This window comes from Pelecanus crispus, chromosome 6 (genome assembly GCF_030463565.1).
Source record: "Pelecanus crispus isolate bPelCri1 chromosome 6, bPelCri1.pri, whole genome shotgun sequence".
Classification (NCBI taxonomy): domain Eukaryota; kingdom Metazoa; phylum Chordata; class Aves; order Pelecaniformes; family Pelecanidae; genus Pelecanus; species Pelecanus crispus.
This window is the reverse complement of record NC_134648.1, coordinates 59,737,261-59,757,337: the sequence shown is the minus strand read 5'-3', so window position 1 is coordinate 59,757,337 and position 20,077 is coordinate 59,737,261. Positions and strand designations below refer to the sequence as shown.

Genomic DNA, 20,077 nt, shown 5'->3' with positions numbered 1-20,077 from the left:
GGTGACGTTGCAGGAGTTTGGGTTTTGGATTTGGGGATTTTTTATTTTTTTTTTTTTTATAAAAGGCTTTACTAGCACATAGTAGTAAAAACTAGTATTTACAGTGGCTGTTGAACAGGAGAGCTGGAGAACTTAAGCTGTACAAGTGAAGCATGGGTGTCACTTGGAGGTGCTATAGGGGGTGACATAAGATAAAAATAAGAATAATTAAGATAACGAGAGCTTTAATTCTATTAAGTGATTAAAATAGCATAAATAAAAGGCATTCATGAGGTCTTACAGGGATTTTTTTTTTTTTTAGCCTAGTTGTTCTTCTGGATAAGTCTATGAAAGTGGGATTTCCAAAGCATGCCACCTTCACTTACAGGGTCACAGAGGAACACGCCAACTTCCATGTGAAATGGTGTAAAATTTTGCAGATAAAGTACAACAATTAAAAAGAAACATTTTTATTGTGATGTTTCATACAGTGTTTGTATATCAGAATTATCTACAATTTTTACTTGCTTTTTTTAGAAATTAAATAGATTTCAATTTGATGGTATCTTTCTAAGCAATCTCTAGTCCTTCTCAAAGTCTAATTCTGTGTATTAAAACCTGTTAGTAGTGGAGTCAGTGGGTGTTAAAATTATTTTGACCTTCTCCTGGTGGTGGTTCCCCACCCCGCCCCCCCAAAAACCCCACAACAAATGTATGTATTAAGGCCAGAACATAGTGAAACTAAGATTATTCTTTTCCCTCTGGTATTTAATATTTATTTTTGTCTGAAACAAAAATGAAGTTTTAGAAAATACTGAAATGGTAAGCTTTTCTGAAGATTCGTAAGTTTGAATAGGTAGCTGGCATTTCCTTTGCTTAACCTGAGTTAGAAGGGTTTTGAATTATATCTGTGTGATAAACTCTGTTATGCTTACTTCATTCTTTTTACCTGGATATCTGTTTGGGGTATTGGGGCTTTTTTCCCCTTTATTCTGTTAAGCAGAAAATTTAGCAATACTGATCTAAGGCAAAAGTTCACAAACTGAAGAGGAGCGCTTACCAAAATATCATGCGTGTATCAGGTGATGACACTGGTTTTCAGTTCATAAGCTTTTTAGTTCATAAGGTTTCTTTTTTTTTTTTTTTTTAATAAGTTCATAAGCTTTTTAGGGAGCGAGGGGAAAAATACCTCCTGGCTCTTACAAGAGTCTGCACATAGATGAGAGCTACTGCTGCCAAGCAGTAACTGTGAACTGCTCTGAAGCCTGCAGGAATAGCTGACCCCAGGTTTGGGATGTGTAGTGAGAGGTATGTGTGCAGTGAAGGGTTGGGGAAGCAGAATGTGACATGGGAATGGGTCCTGGTTGAGGTAATGGAAGGTATGAAGATTCTGTTGCAGAGAGTGCAGAAGAGGGGTGGGATTGCAATCCTGATTTGGGCATTGGTCTATGTGCATGTCTTGGAAACCTAGGAGCTGCTGCTTCTCCTGCAAGTGGTATTGCCTTCTACTGTTACTGTAGTCAGTGTGATCTTTAAGAAAACTAAGTCTGGAAACCCCTAGCCTAAACGATTGCTTCAGGTTGGACTACAGCCAATCACATATTGACGTTTTGAACATTGACCATCTAATGTTTTTCATTTTTGTAGATGGGCGGTTTCCTCTGTTATGACACGGCAGAACCAGATTCCAACAGAAGATGGTTCCAGAGTTACATTGGCTCTAATACCTTTATGGGACATGTGTAATCATACTAATGGACTGGTAAGGATTTCTTCAGCATTGCTGAAAGGCTTTAGGGCTTAAGTATTAAGCCTTTCAACTGCTGTAGAACAGTTTAACAACATTTTTCATTATGCTTCTTAACACAGGTATTTTATCTTCCTAAGGGACCCTAAAAAACTAATAGAAAGATTTGTAAGTTTCTTAAAGGTCTTACGGTAGCTTTTCAGGGAGAACTTTCTTCACCTTCACTTCAACTTTAGAAGTGATTGCATACTCGCATACGGTTATGTCTCATATATGTAGAATGTGCCTTTAAAAGTTTTCAGCTACATGATACCTTTTTTCCCAGCCAAGTTTGAATATTCTTCTGACGTGGAGTTTTGTTTCTGATGGGCTGAAAAAGATTCACAATACTGGACAGATTTGTTCTGAGAACAGGAAAGCAGACAATGATGGAGGTTGCCACTTGTAGCTACCACTAGGGAAAGTGGTTAGAAATTTGCAACTAAGAAATACTGCCTGCTCTCCTAACCATGCCCAGAGAGCCTTGTTTGTGGAGACAGCAACAACAAGAACAAAGCCTAGTTCAACAAAAACAGTACATCTGTTACTACATCAAAGAAACAAAATGCAAAAATACTACTTTAGGGCATATTAAACATTTAAAAGGTGACATATGTATCTAGAAAGTCAGACCTGCTGACATTTTGGCTTATGTGAGCTAGTTCAGAAGATGAGGTCTTGATTTCATTAACAGGCTAGTTAATGTTGAAGTGAGGCAATGGAAACCCATAAGAGGATGGTTTATCAGTGTCATTTAGCCAGTCTCATGTACACTTCAAAATTCATACCCTCTAATTGTGTCTCCAGTAGATAGTATTATTTATTGTAAGCAGTGAATATGACCATACTATTCAAGTAATCTGGTTCTTTTGTGGGAGAGTTGACCTGAGTGTTAGGACAGCAGCATGCATTAGTATTGGTATAAGAAAAGCCTGGTTTAAATGAACAAATTGTAAAGCAAGTTGTTTTTCATTTGACATTTAGCTAATTTATTGTTACTATGACTGTACCAAATACAGCATGGTAGGCTAGGCTACAAAGTTGCAAGTGTTTGGGTTTTTTATTTATTTATTTTTCCCTATTAAAGGGTGATTACATGTTGTTCTTTAACAGTGTTTCTTGCCTTTTACTATTTGTTATGCAAACTCGTAACTTTGATTTAGCAATAAAGCTTGTATGAGAGTCTCTAATGTAAAGAAAATTGCTTAAAATTCAGGAATGTATATTTTTGTAATATAAGTCTTAGCTGCAAGTATCAGTACTTCCTGTACCCTTTTCCTGCTGGGCATCTCTTTCAGATGCTTTTGCAGAGACTTGTCTGTATTCATTAGGCAACTCTTAATGAATGCCTTCAAAGTTGGGATTAGAGGAAAGAGGAAGAGAATTAAGGTTCTGGGAGGGAAAAAATTAAGTAGGCTATATTAAAAGAGCAGCTAGTTATGTTGTTTTAATCATTCAAACTTCTATTTAAATTGATAAAGTAATTTTTATTTTTATTATGCTCTTTAACAATGGGTTTGATATGGAGCCAGCCTCTGGAGCCAAACCTGCTAGTGCAGTAGTATATCAGGGTTGGAAGCATTTTTTTGTGCTGAAGTGTATCCTAAAGGGCAGGGGGGAGGTGTGTGTGTGTGCTGAACTTAAATATTTCGTGTGTATATACAGCCTTTACTCGTTTCATATTTCTACAGAAACTAGTTTAGACATTTATAGATTTAGGAAGAATAAGACAACAGTAATATTGATAATGGGCTAAGAAAAGCTACTAAACCTATTTCTGTTGTGTGTTAGTTTTCTTGTGCTATTAGAAACAGGGAAAAACTGCTAAGAAAACTGTAAGCTACTAAGATAACTGTAAGCTGTCTGTATTGTAGTTTATATTATTGTAGAGCAAGATGAGGCTGGGTTCTGCTCTGATCATAGTGCATCCCTTTAAAATACATAAAGGGAATTGTTCGTCATTGCACTAAAGTAAGAAACAAAAGATGGCCTTCTATGCGCCCCTGTCTAGTCTATTCCAAATGTAGGGCTGAAATACTTGAGTCAATCAGCTGCTATAGATCCCTGATCTTGCTTTATTCCACAGGGCCCTTTTCCATGAGCTAGATAATAAAATGCTCTTTGGGTTTTAACTGGAGCTAGGTCCATCCAGCTTTTTCTTGCTTCTGACACTATTAATTAGATCAACCTGCCTCTAAGAACTATATCAAAATGGTTGTCTTCATGCATTTCTCATTGTTATTCTTCAATGGGATTGTATTTTGACAGTCAGAGGTTGATTACCAGTTCTGCCAGAGCTTTAAATAAGCTACATTCTGCCTGTTGGGCTGGGTCCATCCTTCATCACTGACCAAGCAGACTATTGCATGCTTTATACACAACTTGAAATTCATGTATCAGTCTGCTTCAGAAATAAAACTGAAGGGATGCAATTTGTCAGCTATCATGTGGGAAGAGAAGTAAACATGCTGTTAATTCTCTTACATGACTGCTATTAAAAGAAAGAGGAAATAAAGAGTCTAGCACTCCATTATGCTTTATAGAAAAGCCTTTCAGAAGCGCTGCTGGTTTGGGTTTTTTTGGGGGGGTTAAATAAAAACCAATCCCCAAAATGAGCAGTAGTCTAACGAAGCATGCTTAAACTGACAGAATCCTTTTCTTCACGTATTGGAATTTCCCCAGTCCTTGAAAGCCTCCTATTCCACAGGCATTTCAAGAAACTGGAATGGAGTTTTCACATTCAGAAGTATTTCATTGAGTTTACTCACTAAGAAAATTTCAGGATAGGTCAAGTGCTGTCAAGAGTTCCCTTTTTTGAATGGAAGTTACAGTTTTTCCCAAGATTACTGTATTTGATCTTAGAAGGTACATTTGTCATAGTGAAGGTCAATCCTCTAGCACTTGCAACCTGCAATTCAGGATTAGATAATCTTCTAAACGAGAGATCTTAATTAAAAATTGTTAAATGTGAATGTACAGGAATTTCTGTGTTCAAGTACTACAGCCTGTGTTTTGCAGTAGGCCGTATTGCATGACTCTCATGTTCTCTTCTGATCTTAACGTACCACAAACCCATTAATAGACCTGAAGTGATGGCATCTGCATGCAGAGCAGATCTGCAAGCCGCCGCAGGACCAAGCTGCCGTGCTTGTGGCTGCCATTTTGGATTTGCTGCATTGTAGACAAGTTCCCCGTGCTCACTTTAAAAGCACTGTTTTGGCTGACGAATGCACACTTGACGATGCAAGCAGTGTAAAACTCTTAACGTATAAACCATCAACCAAGCTTTCAAAATAATCCACCAAGTTCTGTCTTTGGGCAAACTGCATCCAAGATGGGAATCGGGGTATACCGCAACTCGCATGTAAGTCAGCTCATAAACAAGTATGTTTTCATTTACAAAGGCTAAGAGAGAATCTTTGGCTTCTTCTGGGTTTTTCCCCAGGCCCAGAGCATATTTTTCTGTAAGTTAGCTCTGTCAGTACTGAATTCAGAACACCTGCCATAAAAGTTGCTTCCTGATTGTTCAGCAGCTTATGGTCCATCCTGTGGCTGCATCTGTGCCTGCATCTTTGGTCATACTATTCAAGAACATGCTGTTTGTCACTTTAAAAAAGTATTACATTTCTAGGATAGCTTTACTTGTTAGTGTGACCACTTTACAGTTTTGAATTTTTTTTCGGAGAAGTACAGGTTTATTAAGATAATGTATCCTCTTCCATTGCCTGCTACCATCAAAAAAAATCCTTTTAGCATTTTAAGAGTATTACTTAACTTTAGATAAAGGGATTATTTGCAAGTAAATTATAATTCTCTGAAGATTGTATCCCCTAAAGATCCACAGTTATCTAATCCTTTTTCATTGAGAGATCAAAAATGTGCTGGCAGTTGAAGGATAAGCACAACATATAAAGCTGTCAGTGCCTTGCTCCCTTGGGCCTCATGGGAGTGACTGAAAACTCCAGAACTTTATAACAAGCTGCCAGCTTTAGCACAGGACTGTCTGTGGTCTATGGAGGGTACTTTCCTCAGAGCCTTCCATTCACTTCAGGTAACTTCGTTCTTCCCTTAGATTTCTTTAATGCAGAGATTTTTCTTTAAAAAGAGATTGCTCAGGAATCATAAAACAGTTACTACCAGCTATATTATATTGTGCAGAGAAAGAAATGTATGCAGTTGCTATTGTTAATACCTATTTTCAGTGTTTTGTCAATGGTGGGGGAGATAGATATAAAATGCTAAAGGTGCTTTTGTTACTCTTTCCTTGGATAGATCACTACAGGCTACAATTTAGAAGATGACCGGTGTGAATGTGTAGCGCTTCAAGATTTCAAGGCTGGAGAACAGGTAGTGTGAACAATTATCTACATAATTGTTCTTTAATTAAGTTTTGTGGACACTTGGTAACTCCCTACAAATTTTTAGTAGCAGAGTGGTGTGGATTAAGCCCTGCTACGTTTGAATTTTATTATGCTGAGCTAATTTTGTGTGAAAATACTACCAAACTAAGTGCACACTTTTCAGAGTAAAATATTTTCTTTATAGAGCCCAACTTTAGGAGAGTTTTGATTCCTTGTATTTTAGAGAACTAGTTGAAATGTTTAATCCCAGGTTAATGCGCATACACAGACACCGAGTTTGGTATTCTGGATGAGATTAATAAAAGGCCATATCCAAAGGACCAAAGATAAATGTATTTTAGGTTTGGGGTATCACTTTGTCTGCAATAGCAGACTGTAGAGTCTTTCTTAAAAACGTTGTTGGTTTATGTTTCGTATTAGTCTTCATTTAACAAGAGGTTAAATGCGGTATAGTTGCCAGTCATTTTACCCATGTTGCCATTCCCATGCATAGTGAAAAAGAGAAAGGACCTAAAAATAAAATTCCTCCCTTTCACACAGGCATGCGCATGTGTACACATCCCTTCATCCTGAAAGTACCAAAGGGCGAATCTTGCAAAGATGCATGGAACAGTTCAGAATCCAGTATTTTATTCAGAACTGCTAAGAAACAAAAATGAGTGTTAAAACCAGCAATGCATTGAAGACAGTGGTTCCAGCAGTGTAGGAAAACTCTGGTAGGAGGGTTCCTGTGCTGTGTCAGCAGCCAGCCTAAGCCCTCAAGTGTAGTAACACTCAGTTTTTCCTACTGCTTGTGCAACTGTAGTCAGCATGGCCAGAAAAAGACTATGAAACGTCCTGAAATGTTTTGTAATTCAGTCTCTGAGTTATTACCTTTAGTGTATTATTTTGCCAGTCTTACGCTTAATAATATTTTTATTTTCATTTTTCTTATGTATTGTTACCTTATTTTTTAACAAAGATGTGTCTGAAAAATTTTTTTAAGTATGTCTTTCCAAAGGTATATTTATCCTTATTGCTATGGTAGGGTTTACAGTGATTGTATATTTTTTGTGTTGCTCTTAGAATTTGTTATGGTAGTCAAATATTTGCTGTTTTTTCCCAATACCAGTATGACGAGTTAAAAGGGGTCCACCGTTTTTCCAGAAGTGATCCAATTTATAATTTTCCACAGCTGGCAATGGATGTGTCATATAGCTGTTCTGGCTGCTCTCTCCATTTCAATTATAGAGGCTTCCTCTATTTCAATTTTATTTTAGTAGTTTCACTTTGCTATTTAGCAGGCTTTTTTTTTAAATTTCTGTGCAAACTTTAACTGTTATCAACATCATTAAAGCACTTCTATTATACAATGCTTCAATCTTTTAATATACTGTGCAGATGCTATTTCTTACAGTTTCAGCGGGAAGAATGTATGATCCTTGCTTTTCCTACTGTGAGGCAGCAGAAGTCCACAGAATCTATCAAACACTGTCCTTGAATAAAGCAACTTTCTCATTCTGTTTAATTGGCTTTTTTGTAAAACAGTCTTAGAGTGTAAGAGCATACTGTATAATCTACACATGGCATGTGACTTTTAGTTTAATAGGAGATGTATCACAGTAGTTTTAAAACTTGAGAGGGTTAGCAGCTCTCTCCTTAACCACTGCCTTAACGTACCTAGGCAGGTCACTTGTTCATTATACAAGTGTGTTACAGTATAATGTTTAGTATAATTTAATATTAAGCATTTAGTGCTTAGGATAAATAGTTCTTCCTTTGTTTTCAATTTTAGATTAGTAAATGGCATCGTTAGTGTTATTGAGCTCTAAGAGAACACTGTGCCTTTCTCTGTCAGCTAGAGAGGAGTGGAAGCTTACAGGTATCCAGAGCATTGCTGTACCCTAAGGTTAAGAAGGGAGTTCTGTAACTGTTGAAACTTTTTTTTCTGATTGACAATTCTGTTATCAGACGAAAAGGGAAAATATCCTCTTGATGTGGGAGAAGACAATTGCTACTCTGACCTCTTATGCCATGTAATTCATACAGCCTAGCCCTGAATTAAACACTTGTTGCAGGTTATATTTAGGAACTGCTTTTTTTAATGTGAATTCAAGTGAACTATTTGCTTTATCTAAAGAGTTCAGAGTATAACACAAAAAAATAAATACTGGCTGAACACAGATCAGATCTCTTTCTATTGATATACTTTGGTATATCCATGCCTTAAGGTAACGTTAAAACAAAAGCAAAGTTGATCCATCAGCAGTGTAGGTTACCCTTTTGGACATATGGGGGAAAAATGACCCCAGAAACACAGTTTGTTTTAATGGGCCCTCCTTGTCTCAGATTTTTTTAGCCTTTAAAAGGCATAGGATCTTTGAAAGCTTATTTCCATATACTGATATTTTATGACAGTGTGGGAAAACAAAGCAGTTTTATTTTAAAGTATAGAATAAGAACCTCTTCTCTCCTTTCAAAGTCTCTGTTACATGGATATGTTTACATCTACCTCTAAAGTATATTGCCACACTGTATACAGTGTTTGAATTGATACCAGAAAACAAAGCATGTTTCTTTATATAACCAAATATACCTTGTACTCAGCATAGTAACTCTTTCAGGAAATAACTTTCAAATTATGTCAGTTTTGTGAGCTGATCTTAAGCTTTTTTCCTGTCCCTTCACTTCTCTTTTCATCCTTCTAGATTTACATTTTTTATGGCACTCGGTCAAACGCTGAATTTGTGATCCACAGTGGTTTTTTCTTTGATAATAATTCACATGACAGAGTGAAAATAAAGCTTGGCGTGAGTAAAAGTGACAGGCTGTATGCTATGAAGGCAGAGGTCTTAGCTCGTGCTGGTATCCCAACGTAAGTAAAACACAATGCCATGGGTTTTTAAAATATTTCCAAAGTATATGCTCTACTGGACACTATATATAAAGCTGTTCTATGATAGTTTTCTTAGCTGTAACATTTCTCCTGTTTGTATAGCAAATTAAAGTTATTGTAATAATATTTACAGATGTTCTCTGAGCTATATTATCTAATTTGGGCCATATATGAGGAAAAAAGCCTTTGCTTTAATAACCATTTGAACAAAAACAGAGCAAGGATTAATTTGAAGCAATCTGTGTTTGTTCGTTCTTTCTTATCCCTTGCAGACATACTGCGATGCTCAGTATGTGAACCACAGCATTTTCCTTTAGTCTTTTCAGTCCGGAGGGTACTGTTAGGAGAAGCAGACGTGAAACATTGCATTTTCATGAATTTATTATGAAAGCCATATAAAAATAATTTTAAGTGTAAAATTATAGAAATAATTGTTCTTTTCAGATACAGGTTAGGGAAGCTTTTCTTCAGTTTGAACTAGTATTACCTAATTTTTTAAAAGTTGCTTTTGTAACAGTGTATTTGCTGTATACTTTAAGGTCTTTTATGCTGAAATAAGTTCAAAGGTATGACAATAGAACTTGCATTTACTGTTGCTGTTTGATTGTTTCTTTTATTAGTTCTAGTGTTTTTGCCTTGCACTCCACTGAGCCTCCAATCTCTGCCCAGCTTTTGGCTTTCCTTCGAGTGTTTTGTATGAGTGAAGGTAAGAATTTTTTTTTTTTTAATGCAGGAATGTGATAGACTTTTATATAAAACACTGAGCTGGAAGATTGGAAGAGATGAGGAGTTGAGGTTAAAAAGGGATCTATAAGCTAGTGAGAAACCCAGTCTTTGGCCATGTTGTCTGAGGGATTATTTCAGTAATGTAGGCCTTTCTGGAACTCAAAAAGCATGAGGTGATGCTTTTTTTTTTTTAAAAAATCTCCCAGGCTGTTGTGAATGAGTGAGCTTTGGAGCTTGATCTTTAGTTCTTAGGTTTAAAAATGGTTCACAGAACAAGATCATATGAGAACTAGGGGTTTACATGCCTAAAATTATAGCATATTAGCCATCACTGCTAGAATCATTTAGGTATGGAATTGGAATATCCTGTTCTGTAGGAGAAATATGGAAGAGACATTTCAAAGTTGAGTATTTTCAAGATTTTGGTGATTCATAATCTAAAACCAACTTACATATTTGCCAGCTGTCTTTGTAGTGCTTCTCTTATGTTCGGGGGGGTTTATGGGGAAAATATATGTACAATTAATAAATATTCACCTAATTTGTGCATGTGAAACTTCTGATTAAAAGTTTGTAATAGCTGCTTGATGGTTAGATGCAGTTTTGGAGGTTATAGATGTGACAGTTTTTCATGACAGTGAGAGAATTCCCTTGCAGTTAGGGATGCTGTGCGGATGTTATAGATTTTCATACCAGTAGGAATGCTGAAGTTGTTAAGTTTTTGCATGTGCTCTATTTGCTTTCTTTAATAAAAACAACCTAACTTATTTAGTGTCATGCCTTCACTGCATCCTGTCATCCATCTTCTAGAACTTAAGAAAACAGAATAGAATAGTTCAGTTGGAAGGGACCTACAGCGATCATCTAGTCCAACTGCCTGACCACTTTAGAGAAGTAAATTCAAGTAAAGAAAATTTTAGGATGCCAATGAGGGGGTGAATTTTGGCTCAGAGAAGAAAATATAGCTAGTAAACATTTTAATTGCATTACTCTGATATATGATTCTGCTCAGATTATTCATATGTCTTAAATACTGTGTAAGAAAACTGTTTATTGAGAAACTACATGCAAGTGGTTTGTGAAGTTTGTGATAGCTGCTTTGCAGGAGTGAAATTTGGTAATTGAAAGATTAATGTAATTTGTGTAATGGCAAGGAGCTGATTAAACATTTTCTACTCTGTGTGAGGTTTGTTTGATGGATGTCTTTTCTGACCAACTGTAGGGAGTTTCTGCTACTGAAAAAGATTACCAAAACCACAGGAAAAATAATTCCATTGCTATTTGCATACTCTTTGGCCTGTTCCTTTTATTATCAAAAAGTTCGCTGAACCCTTTAAAAGAATTACTCCCTTGTGTTTATCAAGTATTATACAAAATGTTCCATCTCGCTGTCACAAAGTTATGCTGTGTATGAGAGGCAATGATATATAAATAATCTTTATTTCAGAGTGGAGCAGAAGGTCCATTTTCTGCTAACCTCAAGACCTCCAGTTGCTTCTTTGAGGAGAATCCTAAAAATAGCTAGTATATCTGATAATTCTTATTTGAGGAGAGCTTTTTTTTTTGTTAGCTGCTCAAAGCTGTACTATTGAAAATAAATCTTTCTACAGTTTGTCAACTGACAAAGTGAATGATAAGACGGTTTTTAACAGATTGGTTTTATACTTATTGCAGAAGAACTGAAGGAACACTTGATAGGCGAGCATGCCATTGACAAAATCTTCACTCTGGGGAACTCTGAGTTTCCCGTTAGCTGGGACAATGAAGTTAAACTTTGGACATTCCTAGAAGCCAGAGCATCCCTTCTTTTGAAAACCTATAAAACCACTGTGGAGGTAAAATTATCATTATATGTAATTTAAATGTCTGATATGTTTTGTGTTATGACTGTAGCAAAAGATATTTTGTCCCCCAATCTTGTCTTTATAAACTTCAATCTGAATGTTAGTACATAATTCATTCTATACTTTTTAAAGTGTAGAAACAGATTTGCATTATCTAAGGAAAATCAAATAAGATCTCAAAAAAGAAAATTTTGTTAACGTAATTTTGTTAATGTATTTTTTCTTTGATTCTCCAAATAGAGGCTGCCTGCTTTTTCTCTGCAAGTAAAATGGGGAATCAGTTTGAACTTGTCTATTGCATTCTCCAGACTGCAAAGAAATGTGCTCCTATTGCGAGCGTATTAATAAACCTCCATGTTTCATATATTTGTGAAGTCTCCTGACTTCACTTGTTGTGCAGGCTGATCTATGTGGAGAAATTTTTGGCTGGTTTATGAATTCTTGACAAATTTCACCTGGGACTCCATGCAGACCCCCTCATTCATATATGTCTGTTTGACTCAGCCTGAAGAACCTAACGTCACTTATTGTTAACGCATAGAGAGAAAAATTGAGGGATTTTTTTTATTGTATTGGTTGTTACTAACAAACTTGCTTTTTTTTTCCTAACAGGATGATAAGTCCTTCTTGGAGACCCATGACCTTACTTCACATGCGATAATGGCTATCAAACTGCGCTTAGGTGAAAAAGAGATCTTGGAGAAAGCAGTAAAGAGTGCAGCTGCTAGCCGAGAGTATTATACGAAACAAATGGCAGATGGAGCTCCTCTTCCTAAATATGAAGAGAGCAATATTGCCTTGCTGGAGAACACTGTGGCAGACTCTAGACTCCCTATTGTCTTGAGAAACCTAGAAGATGTGGAAGAGCAAGGGGACTTAAAGATTGATGAAGCTATTCATGCTGAAGTCACAGAGAATGGGTTTGTAAATGGTGAAAACTCTCTATTTAATGGGACCAAATCAGAAAGTGAAAATCTAAATAAAGAGAAAAGCGACAGAGACACTGAAGATGCCAAAGAATCTTCTTCAGAAAGTACTGATGAAGTTAAAGAATAATCCTAAAATTTTACTTTCTTGTGAAATTAAATTAGCTGAAGTTTATGAACAGTGCGTTTATGTTGGTGTGTTTCTTTGTTAGCATTTCTCTTTCTGCAGAGAAAAATGTTTTTGCTGCTTTATATAAAAATGAATTTTTAAGTTATTTAAAAGATTTAGCATCCCTTTTCAATTAAGATTGCCATCTTGCTTTCAGGCAAAAACTGGGGAAAGAGGTGCCTTTGGAAGATTTTGCAGCCCTTTGTTGAACCAAATGTATTTTCTTCCTGGGGAAGAATTAAGCTCTTCTATCTGCTGTGCTTTTGTTGTTCTGTCACTCTGACTACCGAAATTAAAAGCTTGCTCTGCCTCCTGCCAAGAAAAGCAGAAGGCAGGACTGACTCGGTATTCAGCATGAAGGTGGGAGAGCAGTACAGCAGAAAACTGGATAAGAGGATCAGAAACTTGGGAGACTGGAGGAAAACCTGTTTAAAATCAGGTATACCAGTCCAGAAAAAGGTAAGGTGGCAACCTTATGATTGGTAGTTTTAAATGTTAATGAGAATCCAAATTGTATACACTTAAAGTGATCTCTGAAGATTTCAGTTTACTTTGTCTTTTGTTTACTGTATAAAAATATCTCATCTTTCTTCTTCAGTCAGAGTTAGGCTGCTACAATACAACATTCACCAATTTTTAAAGGCTGACTTCTTTTTATATCCAGGTGGTACCTTTTATTTACAAGGTTGGCAGTGCTACTGGAAAGTTTGAGAGCAGATAGGCCAAGCCACAGCTTTAAACTGTACTGTTCAAAGTGAGATCGCTTCCCAGCTTCTTCAGGTTTTCACAACTAGCTAGAGATTTTTCAAAGCTACACTTTTGACTAAACCATTATTAAAAGGAAAATATGATTAATATTCCTGTCTGCTACTCCTTCATTTCTGTGTTGTTCGATGTAACATTGAATGTAACATGGTTACCTGATCTTACTCAACTTCGTCTTTTGGTTAAGATACTGATGCTGTTTTCTTGAAGGAAATGGCAGGCAGGCTAATGTATTTCTGGCCCAAGACCAGACCACAGCCAAGCCTGCAGTATGCTTTGCCATTTAGATTGTGTCTCTGTCTTATGCACATTTCTTGGGATACCTCCACAAGCTAAGCAGGTCTACTGTCTCCAGCAATTTTGGTCACCCTCATACTGTATGTTTTAACTTCTAGGTGGAAACAATACAATCCTAGCACAGTGCAATATCAGAATAAGAGTAATTCCAAGGCTTGACTTTGAAATTACCTGGGTATTGGGAGGAGAGGAGGGTGGAATATTTTTATTTTGTGCGTGAATGGAGAGGAGTATAAAGTGATTTAATTCTGTTCTCAATATTAAGGACTTTGTCTTTTACCTTCATATCATTAAGTTCAAGATAATGGATAGAACAGACAAGCTTGGACAGTTGTTTAAAGCTCAATAGATGTTGCAGCCTGCTCATCCAAGATCAGTTGCAGTAAAATGTCTTTTGGCAGGTTCATAGTTTTATTAGATTTTGCTGCTTTTATACTGCAACTTGGAAAATGTGTTTTTGCATAAATCTTTGGTGCAATACACATAATAAGTAGTGACTTTCTTTCATAGTTGTTTTGGTGTTCAGCTAGTATCAGTGTGGGGAAAATAGAAAAAATAGTTTTTTAAAAAATATTTCACTAAGAATGGCACGTTGCCATTGCACCTTGGATATTGCTTCACCACTAACAAGATGCTGGACCAGTATTTTTGTAACTATATGCTGCCTTTGGTAGAATGTTATGATTGTTGTCTTGACAGTTTAAATGTCATGCAAAAGTCATTACATTTCAGTTTTTATTAGGACCAATATTCCATTTCTGTTTCTGCCACTTACATTGCACAACATTGTACTAGATACTATGATGCAATTCTGAAACTAGCCTTCCCTGAAAATTATAACTGTAATTCCGAATTTAAATGCTTTGATTCAATCTGATACACTGTATTTTGTTCCAGTATTTGCTGATATCTATGGCTTAGCAAAGCCTGTGGTCACCACAGGACAGAATGTGTGGGTTTTCTTGAATAAAATATAGTTCTACCATGTCTTCCCTAGTGAGTGTATTATACAAACAAAACCTCTACCTGCTACCGACTGCTGTATCTTTTGGGGTCTGTGGGGAGAGGAATAACTGTCCAGATGTACAGCTAAAGATTAAAGGACAAAGAGCTGGCAAAAAAAAAAAAAAAAAAAAAGAGGGGTTCTAGTAAACAGAAGGGGAAAGTGGTCTATTAAGCACATGGTCAAATTCTTACTCTTCATATGTTAGTGTTATTTAGAAAAATGTGTTGCACACAATAAAAATAGTGAGTAATTTAATTTTGTAATTTGCATTTTTCCTCTACGCATGTAGTGGTTTCTCAGAAGCACTAACCTAAAACTTAAGCTTTTGAAAACTGAGGTGGAAACAAAAAAAATTGGCACTGATGAGCCCTTATTACCATCTGTCATGAAAACAGACCTTTCAAAGCATTTTAAAGTTAACTTTCTTCATAATGTTTGGTTAAGAGGCTGTTCACACTAATCCCAGGCTAAATGCCAAATCTTGCTTCTGTTTAGCTAGCTATCTGAAGTATTCCTGTAAGAAAGACATCACTTGGATTTTTCGGACTGTTCTCCCAAAACAAAAAAAAAAGCCCTTTTGAGTTTTGCGTGAACCTACCTACCGAGGAATATTTTCCCTAACAACATATAACTACTTCTTCTGTACTGCAAGACAATGTCCATACAGCCCTGTTGATAAAGGCAAACAGAAAAACTGAGCAACAACCTCCGCTTGGAAAAAATGCTGGTAAAGTATATAAACTCAACCTTAGCTTACGTGCTGTCATGAGTACACGAGAGCTGAGAGCCTTCTGGCTGTGGAAGTAAGGTGGTTTAGGATCTTGGCTAAAATAAGCTGTGTTCTAGCATCTTGTCTAAAATAAGTATTCCTTCCTTTGGACATCGTTAAAAGGCGGTATGTACAGAAAATCTATACAGCTCGACAGTAGCTGCATTCTTGAGGCTAATTTGCCTTTAGAGAGGAATGATCATTGTGGAGTCATGGAACTTGCATGTTTCAAAGGTGCACTGGAAGATTTAGGTTATGCAAACTGATCTCTAGTTCACGTGTTTAGAAACAGTATTTAATACCTGCTGCTGCCACTTCTATCAGCCTTATTTTATAGAAAGACATGTGAAGTAATTATGAAACGTAATTTGAAGTGTTTCACTCTGACACAATAAAGATGCTCCCAAAATCCATTGCTCTTTTCTGATTTTACGGACTGAAAGTCAGTCCTTGCTATTTCTCGTACTCTGTGCTAAACAGGAGTGTTCAGAAAAAGCAGTGCTCTACCAAATTTATCTGATGAAGCAATACCCATTCCTTTTTCTCTAGAAGATTTCCAACTGATCCTTGTTGAAGTCAGATATAACCGCATGATTTTCACATAATTACCATCTATATTTAATAGCTTCTACATGCTTCCTTCTTTGAGTGCATCGCTTGCTGTACAAAGTACAGCACGTAAATTGGTGACTCATGGTTAGAAGAGCTTCCTTAGCATTTCTTGGTTTACATCTATTTCCTAACGAATGCCACAAGTTTGGAAACCATGTGGAGGATTTTTCAGTTAAAATAAATAAAACTCAATCCATGCTTAAGAAAAAAAGCCACAAATGGTCCTGGATTCTTTTGGGGTTTGTGCCTCCTTCGGTTCACTGGTGTATTCAGTGTATTTCAAAACTGAATGAATGACTGTTCTAGAGTTAGTGTAAATGACATAAACTTGAGCTTTAGGAATACAAATGAAATCTATGATAATTTGTTTAGTGAAAAACACAAATCGAAATTTTGCCAAATGCCAAAGTGCCTAGCCTATGGTACCAAGCAGAAACAAAAACACCCATTTTTTTTTTTTCTTTTCCTTTTTTTTGCAGGCTTTTGCTGAAGATGGAGTGCTCTAGTACTTACACTCCCAGATTATCAGTAACAGGCTTTGAAATGTACTTGAATAAGCCGGTTTGTGTAGCAGCATACATTGGGTAGTACGGGCTACTCATGTACTTCTAACAAAATGTGATTTTTGCCTTGTTAAGTTGTCTTTAGTCATTAACAATTATCTTTATTTTCAGTGTATGTAGACATCAAGCTTCACTTACAAATTAAATTTTTTTTTTTTTTTTAACATTGGTAGCAGCACAAACTGGACCTGGCAGTTTACAAAAGCAATCAAGTTGGTCGTCAGTGTTTGCATTGCCCAGAAAGTGTTGCACAGTCATTACTGGAATAGTTGGAAACTAGGAAGCATTTGACTTCTGCCTTTGTCGTTTAAGCCCAGCCGACAACTAAGCCCCACACAGCCACTCGCTCACTCCCCTTTGGTGGGATGGGGGAAAGAAGGGTGAAAGAGAGAAAACTCGTGGGTTGAGATAAAGACAGTTTCATAGGTAAAGCAAAGTAAGGAATTCATTCACTGCTTCCCATCGGCAGGAAGCTGTTCAGCCATCTCCAGGAAAGCAGGGCTCCATCACACGTAATGGTGACTTGGGAAGACAAACACCATCACTCCAAAAGTCCCACCCTTCCTTCTTCCCCCAGCTTTACATGCTGAGCATGACGTCATATGGTGTGGAATATCCCTTTGGTAGTTGGGGTCAGCTGTCCTGGCTGTGTCCCTTCCCAACTTCTTGTGCACCCCCAGCCCACTCGCTGGTGGGGTGGTGTGAGGAGCAGAAAAGGCCTTGACCCTGTGTAAGCACTGCTCAGCAATAACGAAAACATCCCTGTGTTATCAACACTGTTTTCAGCACAAAGGCAAAACACAGCCCCATGCTAGCTACTGTGAAGAAAATTAACTCTACTCCAGCCAAAACCAGCACAGTCTCTCATGCTAGGAAGCCTTAACAGCTGGAGCTGGTGCCATTTTTCATCGTGAAAGATTAAGCTTGATGGGGGAGGAAAGCAAGCAGATGTCCTTAAGTGGAAAATAAAAGCTGGACAACTGAACACAAGCTAGCTTGTCTTGGAGGCAGTGGTTGCTATCCTGAAGAGTAAGAAGTTTAGGAATTATTTCAGTGAGTGTTCAAAAAAAGTATCTCCAATCGGTACTATAATTACTGTGGATTTTTAAGCAGGCCATACATTTCACAATTAGACAAGGGCTTCACTTTCCCTAGGAACAGGTGAAAACGTATGAATTACAAACTGTTGTAATGCGTTAAACTGGCAGCGAAGGACGGGTGCAAGTGGCTGCTTGCCTTGCTGTCGGTGCTGGGGACGACCTGAGTGAAGTCTGGGTTGGAGTCACTGCTGTCCATTAACTCGCTCCTTTGCCGTTGTGTGAGAACTACTCAGCACTGAGGGGGTAAGGAAAGGCTTTATGAATCCAGCATGGAAGGACTGGACAAAGCCACAGAGCAATATGAAAATAGAAGATAGTGCTGTATTCAGGACACTCACCTGAAACATAGTATGTCTAGACTTGGGGGCCTTTGTCCAAATAATATTGTTGTGTGTAGGACTATTTTATCATATAAAGATGATCAAGCAGAGAAGAGGCTTTTGAACCTGAGTCTTCCATTTTCCAGGTAATTCCTTCTGTTGACTGTGCTCTGAACTCCTTTTATTTCTGTTTTTCTGATTTTCAGTATTTAAAGATTTTGGAGTATGTCCACACACATTTGTTTTTTAACTTCCCAATTTGGAGAAACTAGACAAACGTTTTCCAATTAAATCCAGTTCAGACATGCCAAAATAGGTAATGCTGACCACCACTGCTTGTGCCTTTGAGCAGCTTAATGTGAACTGGAATAAAACAGATCTGTAGCCCTTTGAGACTTGGCTTTGCTTCTTCAGAAAGGTGTTTAAAATCTGCATGAGGATAGGGAATAAAATCTTGCGTGTGTGAGGAATGTTGTTTTCCCAACTGAATCACCATTGCTTATGCACAGATTCAGATACTAGCAGAATTAGATAATTGAACTGATAATTAATCCGTTGAATTGATTCAATTGAACTGATAATTAGATAAGTAGATAATGAAATAGGATTTTATTTAATATTAAGCATAGATTGTTTTTGAAAACTGGGTCAACTTAACAGCCCTGATCACACAAGTCATTTGCCCTCCAAATAGAATCAACAGGGGCAAACCCCAAGTTTCCTTGTAGCATCCCACTGCTCTTCCTCTATGTGGCTAGACCAACAGTAGCCTAATTCCAGCATGGTGCCTTGTTTCACTTCCAGATGTTACCGGCCAGGTAACCTCTTGCTTTGTGTCCAGCTGGGACCACCTACCCACTCCCTAGATGCATTTGCTATCCGTAGGAGAAATACTGGCCATCCTCCTGGCCAATTCATCCGTGTTTGACACGGAGGTGTGGACGTCAGCAGGTTTTGCGTTGTACTGCGGACTTGGTTCCGTGCAAATGGAGGCGTTGGGTTTTTTTTGTTTACTTTCTTTTTGTGAATGCTGTTTGATTTAAATATTCTGCAGTTTGTTTTCGTATTTACAAAAGTTGTCTGTTTCTCCTCTGTCAGGCTGAAATTTGGGAACTGTGTAGGTGTCCTGCATCCAGCAATTGCTTTATGCTGTGGGTTAAGGCAAATTCATTTCGTTTTGCTTTATTCCATGCTGGTTCACCACTTTCTGTGCTGCTAGTAACTCAGCCAAGGTCCCTAATTTCAGCACTAATAAGTGGGTTTGTATACAGATTTGTGGTGTAAAGGCATGAAATATTAAAACTGAATCTCCATACTGAAACAGGCATGCACCAACAGCCTCCTATGAACTGCAAAGGAATTTTTAGATTAACTTGAATATCTGTAAGAAAGCCCTACTGCCTTGCAGCAATTAATTCAAGTGATTGGATGCTAGGAATGGTTTATTATAATTGCACACAGGTAGTAATTTATTAAGGTGGCTGTTTCTTTTGGCATATGTCAAGAAGGTCAGAGTTTAGACTTTTTTGGACATTAACCTAGTCTTCTGAAACTCTGAAGTTCCACTTTTTGGTCATTAATTTCATACACGCTGAGATTGTGACAATTAACCCACTTAATAAAGGTCAAGTTTCAATTTTTTCCAATTTCTGGAACACTTAACTTTATTCCTTCTTGAAAATGGGCAGATACAGAATGATAAATAGTTATTAAATGAGAACGAAGATGTAGTTCTGCTGTCAAGATACTATTGAGCGGTTAGTAACAAAAGGACCAGAACTGCTATGGATTTGAAGTACAAGGAATAGCGTAAAACAGACTACAGGAAAAGTATAGATCACAGTAAGCTGTTTAAACTCATTTCCACTAACGTCCCTGTTAACTTACTCTACTTTAGCTTCTAATTATGCAAATCCATAATTTGTCCCTTTAATTTTTTTCATGTATACATGTGATTTTTCCCACAGCTCAAAAGCAGC

At 37.2% G+C, this 20,077-nt stretch overlaps 1 protein-coding gene across 4 annotated transcripts in view; it reads left to right on the top strand.

Moving 5' to 3' along the window:
• The window catches only part of SETD3 (SET domain containing 3, actin N3(tau)-histidine methyltransferase), a 65,314-nt gene extending 51,181 nt beyond the window's left edge, over positions 1 to 14,133 (top strand). For 2 of the 4 annotated variants that reach the window (XM_075712754.1, XM_075712753.1), the window contains exons 8-13: positions 1,627 to 1,741; positions 6,038 to 6,112; positions 8,814 to 8,980; positions 9,622 to 9,707; positions 11,402 to 11,562; positions 12,184 to 14,133. In XM_075712754.1, coding sequence (XP_075568869.1) covers positions 1,627 to 1,741; positions 6,038 to 6,112; positions 8,814 to 8,980; positions 9,622 to 9,707; positions 11,402 to 11,562; positions 12,184 to 12,627 — 1,048 coding nt within the window. In that variant the 3' untranslated portion in view covers positions 12,628 to 14,133. Of the gene's footprint in view, positions 1 to 1,626; positions 1,742 to 6,037; positions 6,113 to 8,813; positions 8,981 to 9,621; positions 9,708 to 11,401; positions 11,563 to 12,183 lie in introns of those variants that run through there. The other 2 variants (XM_075712756.1, XM_075712755.1) reach the window with 2 other exon arrangements.
• The last annotated feature ends 5,944 nt before the right edge of the window (positions 14,134 to 20,077 follow it).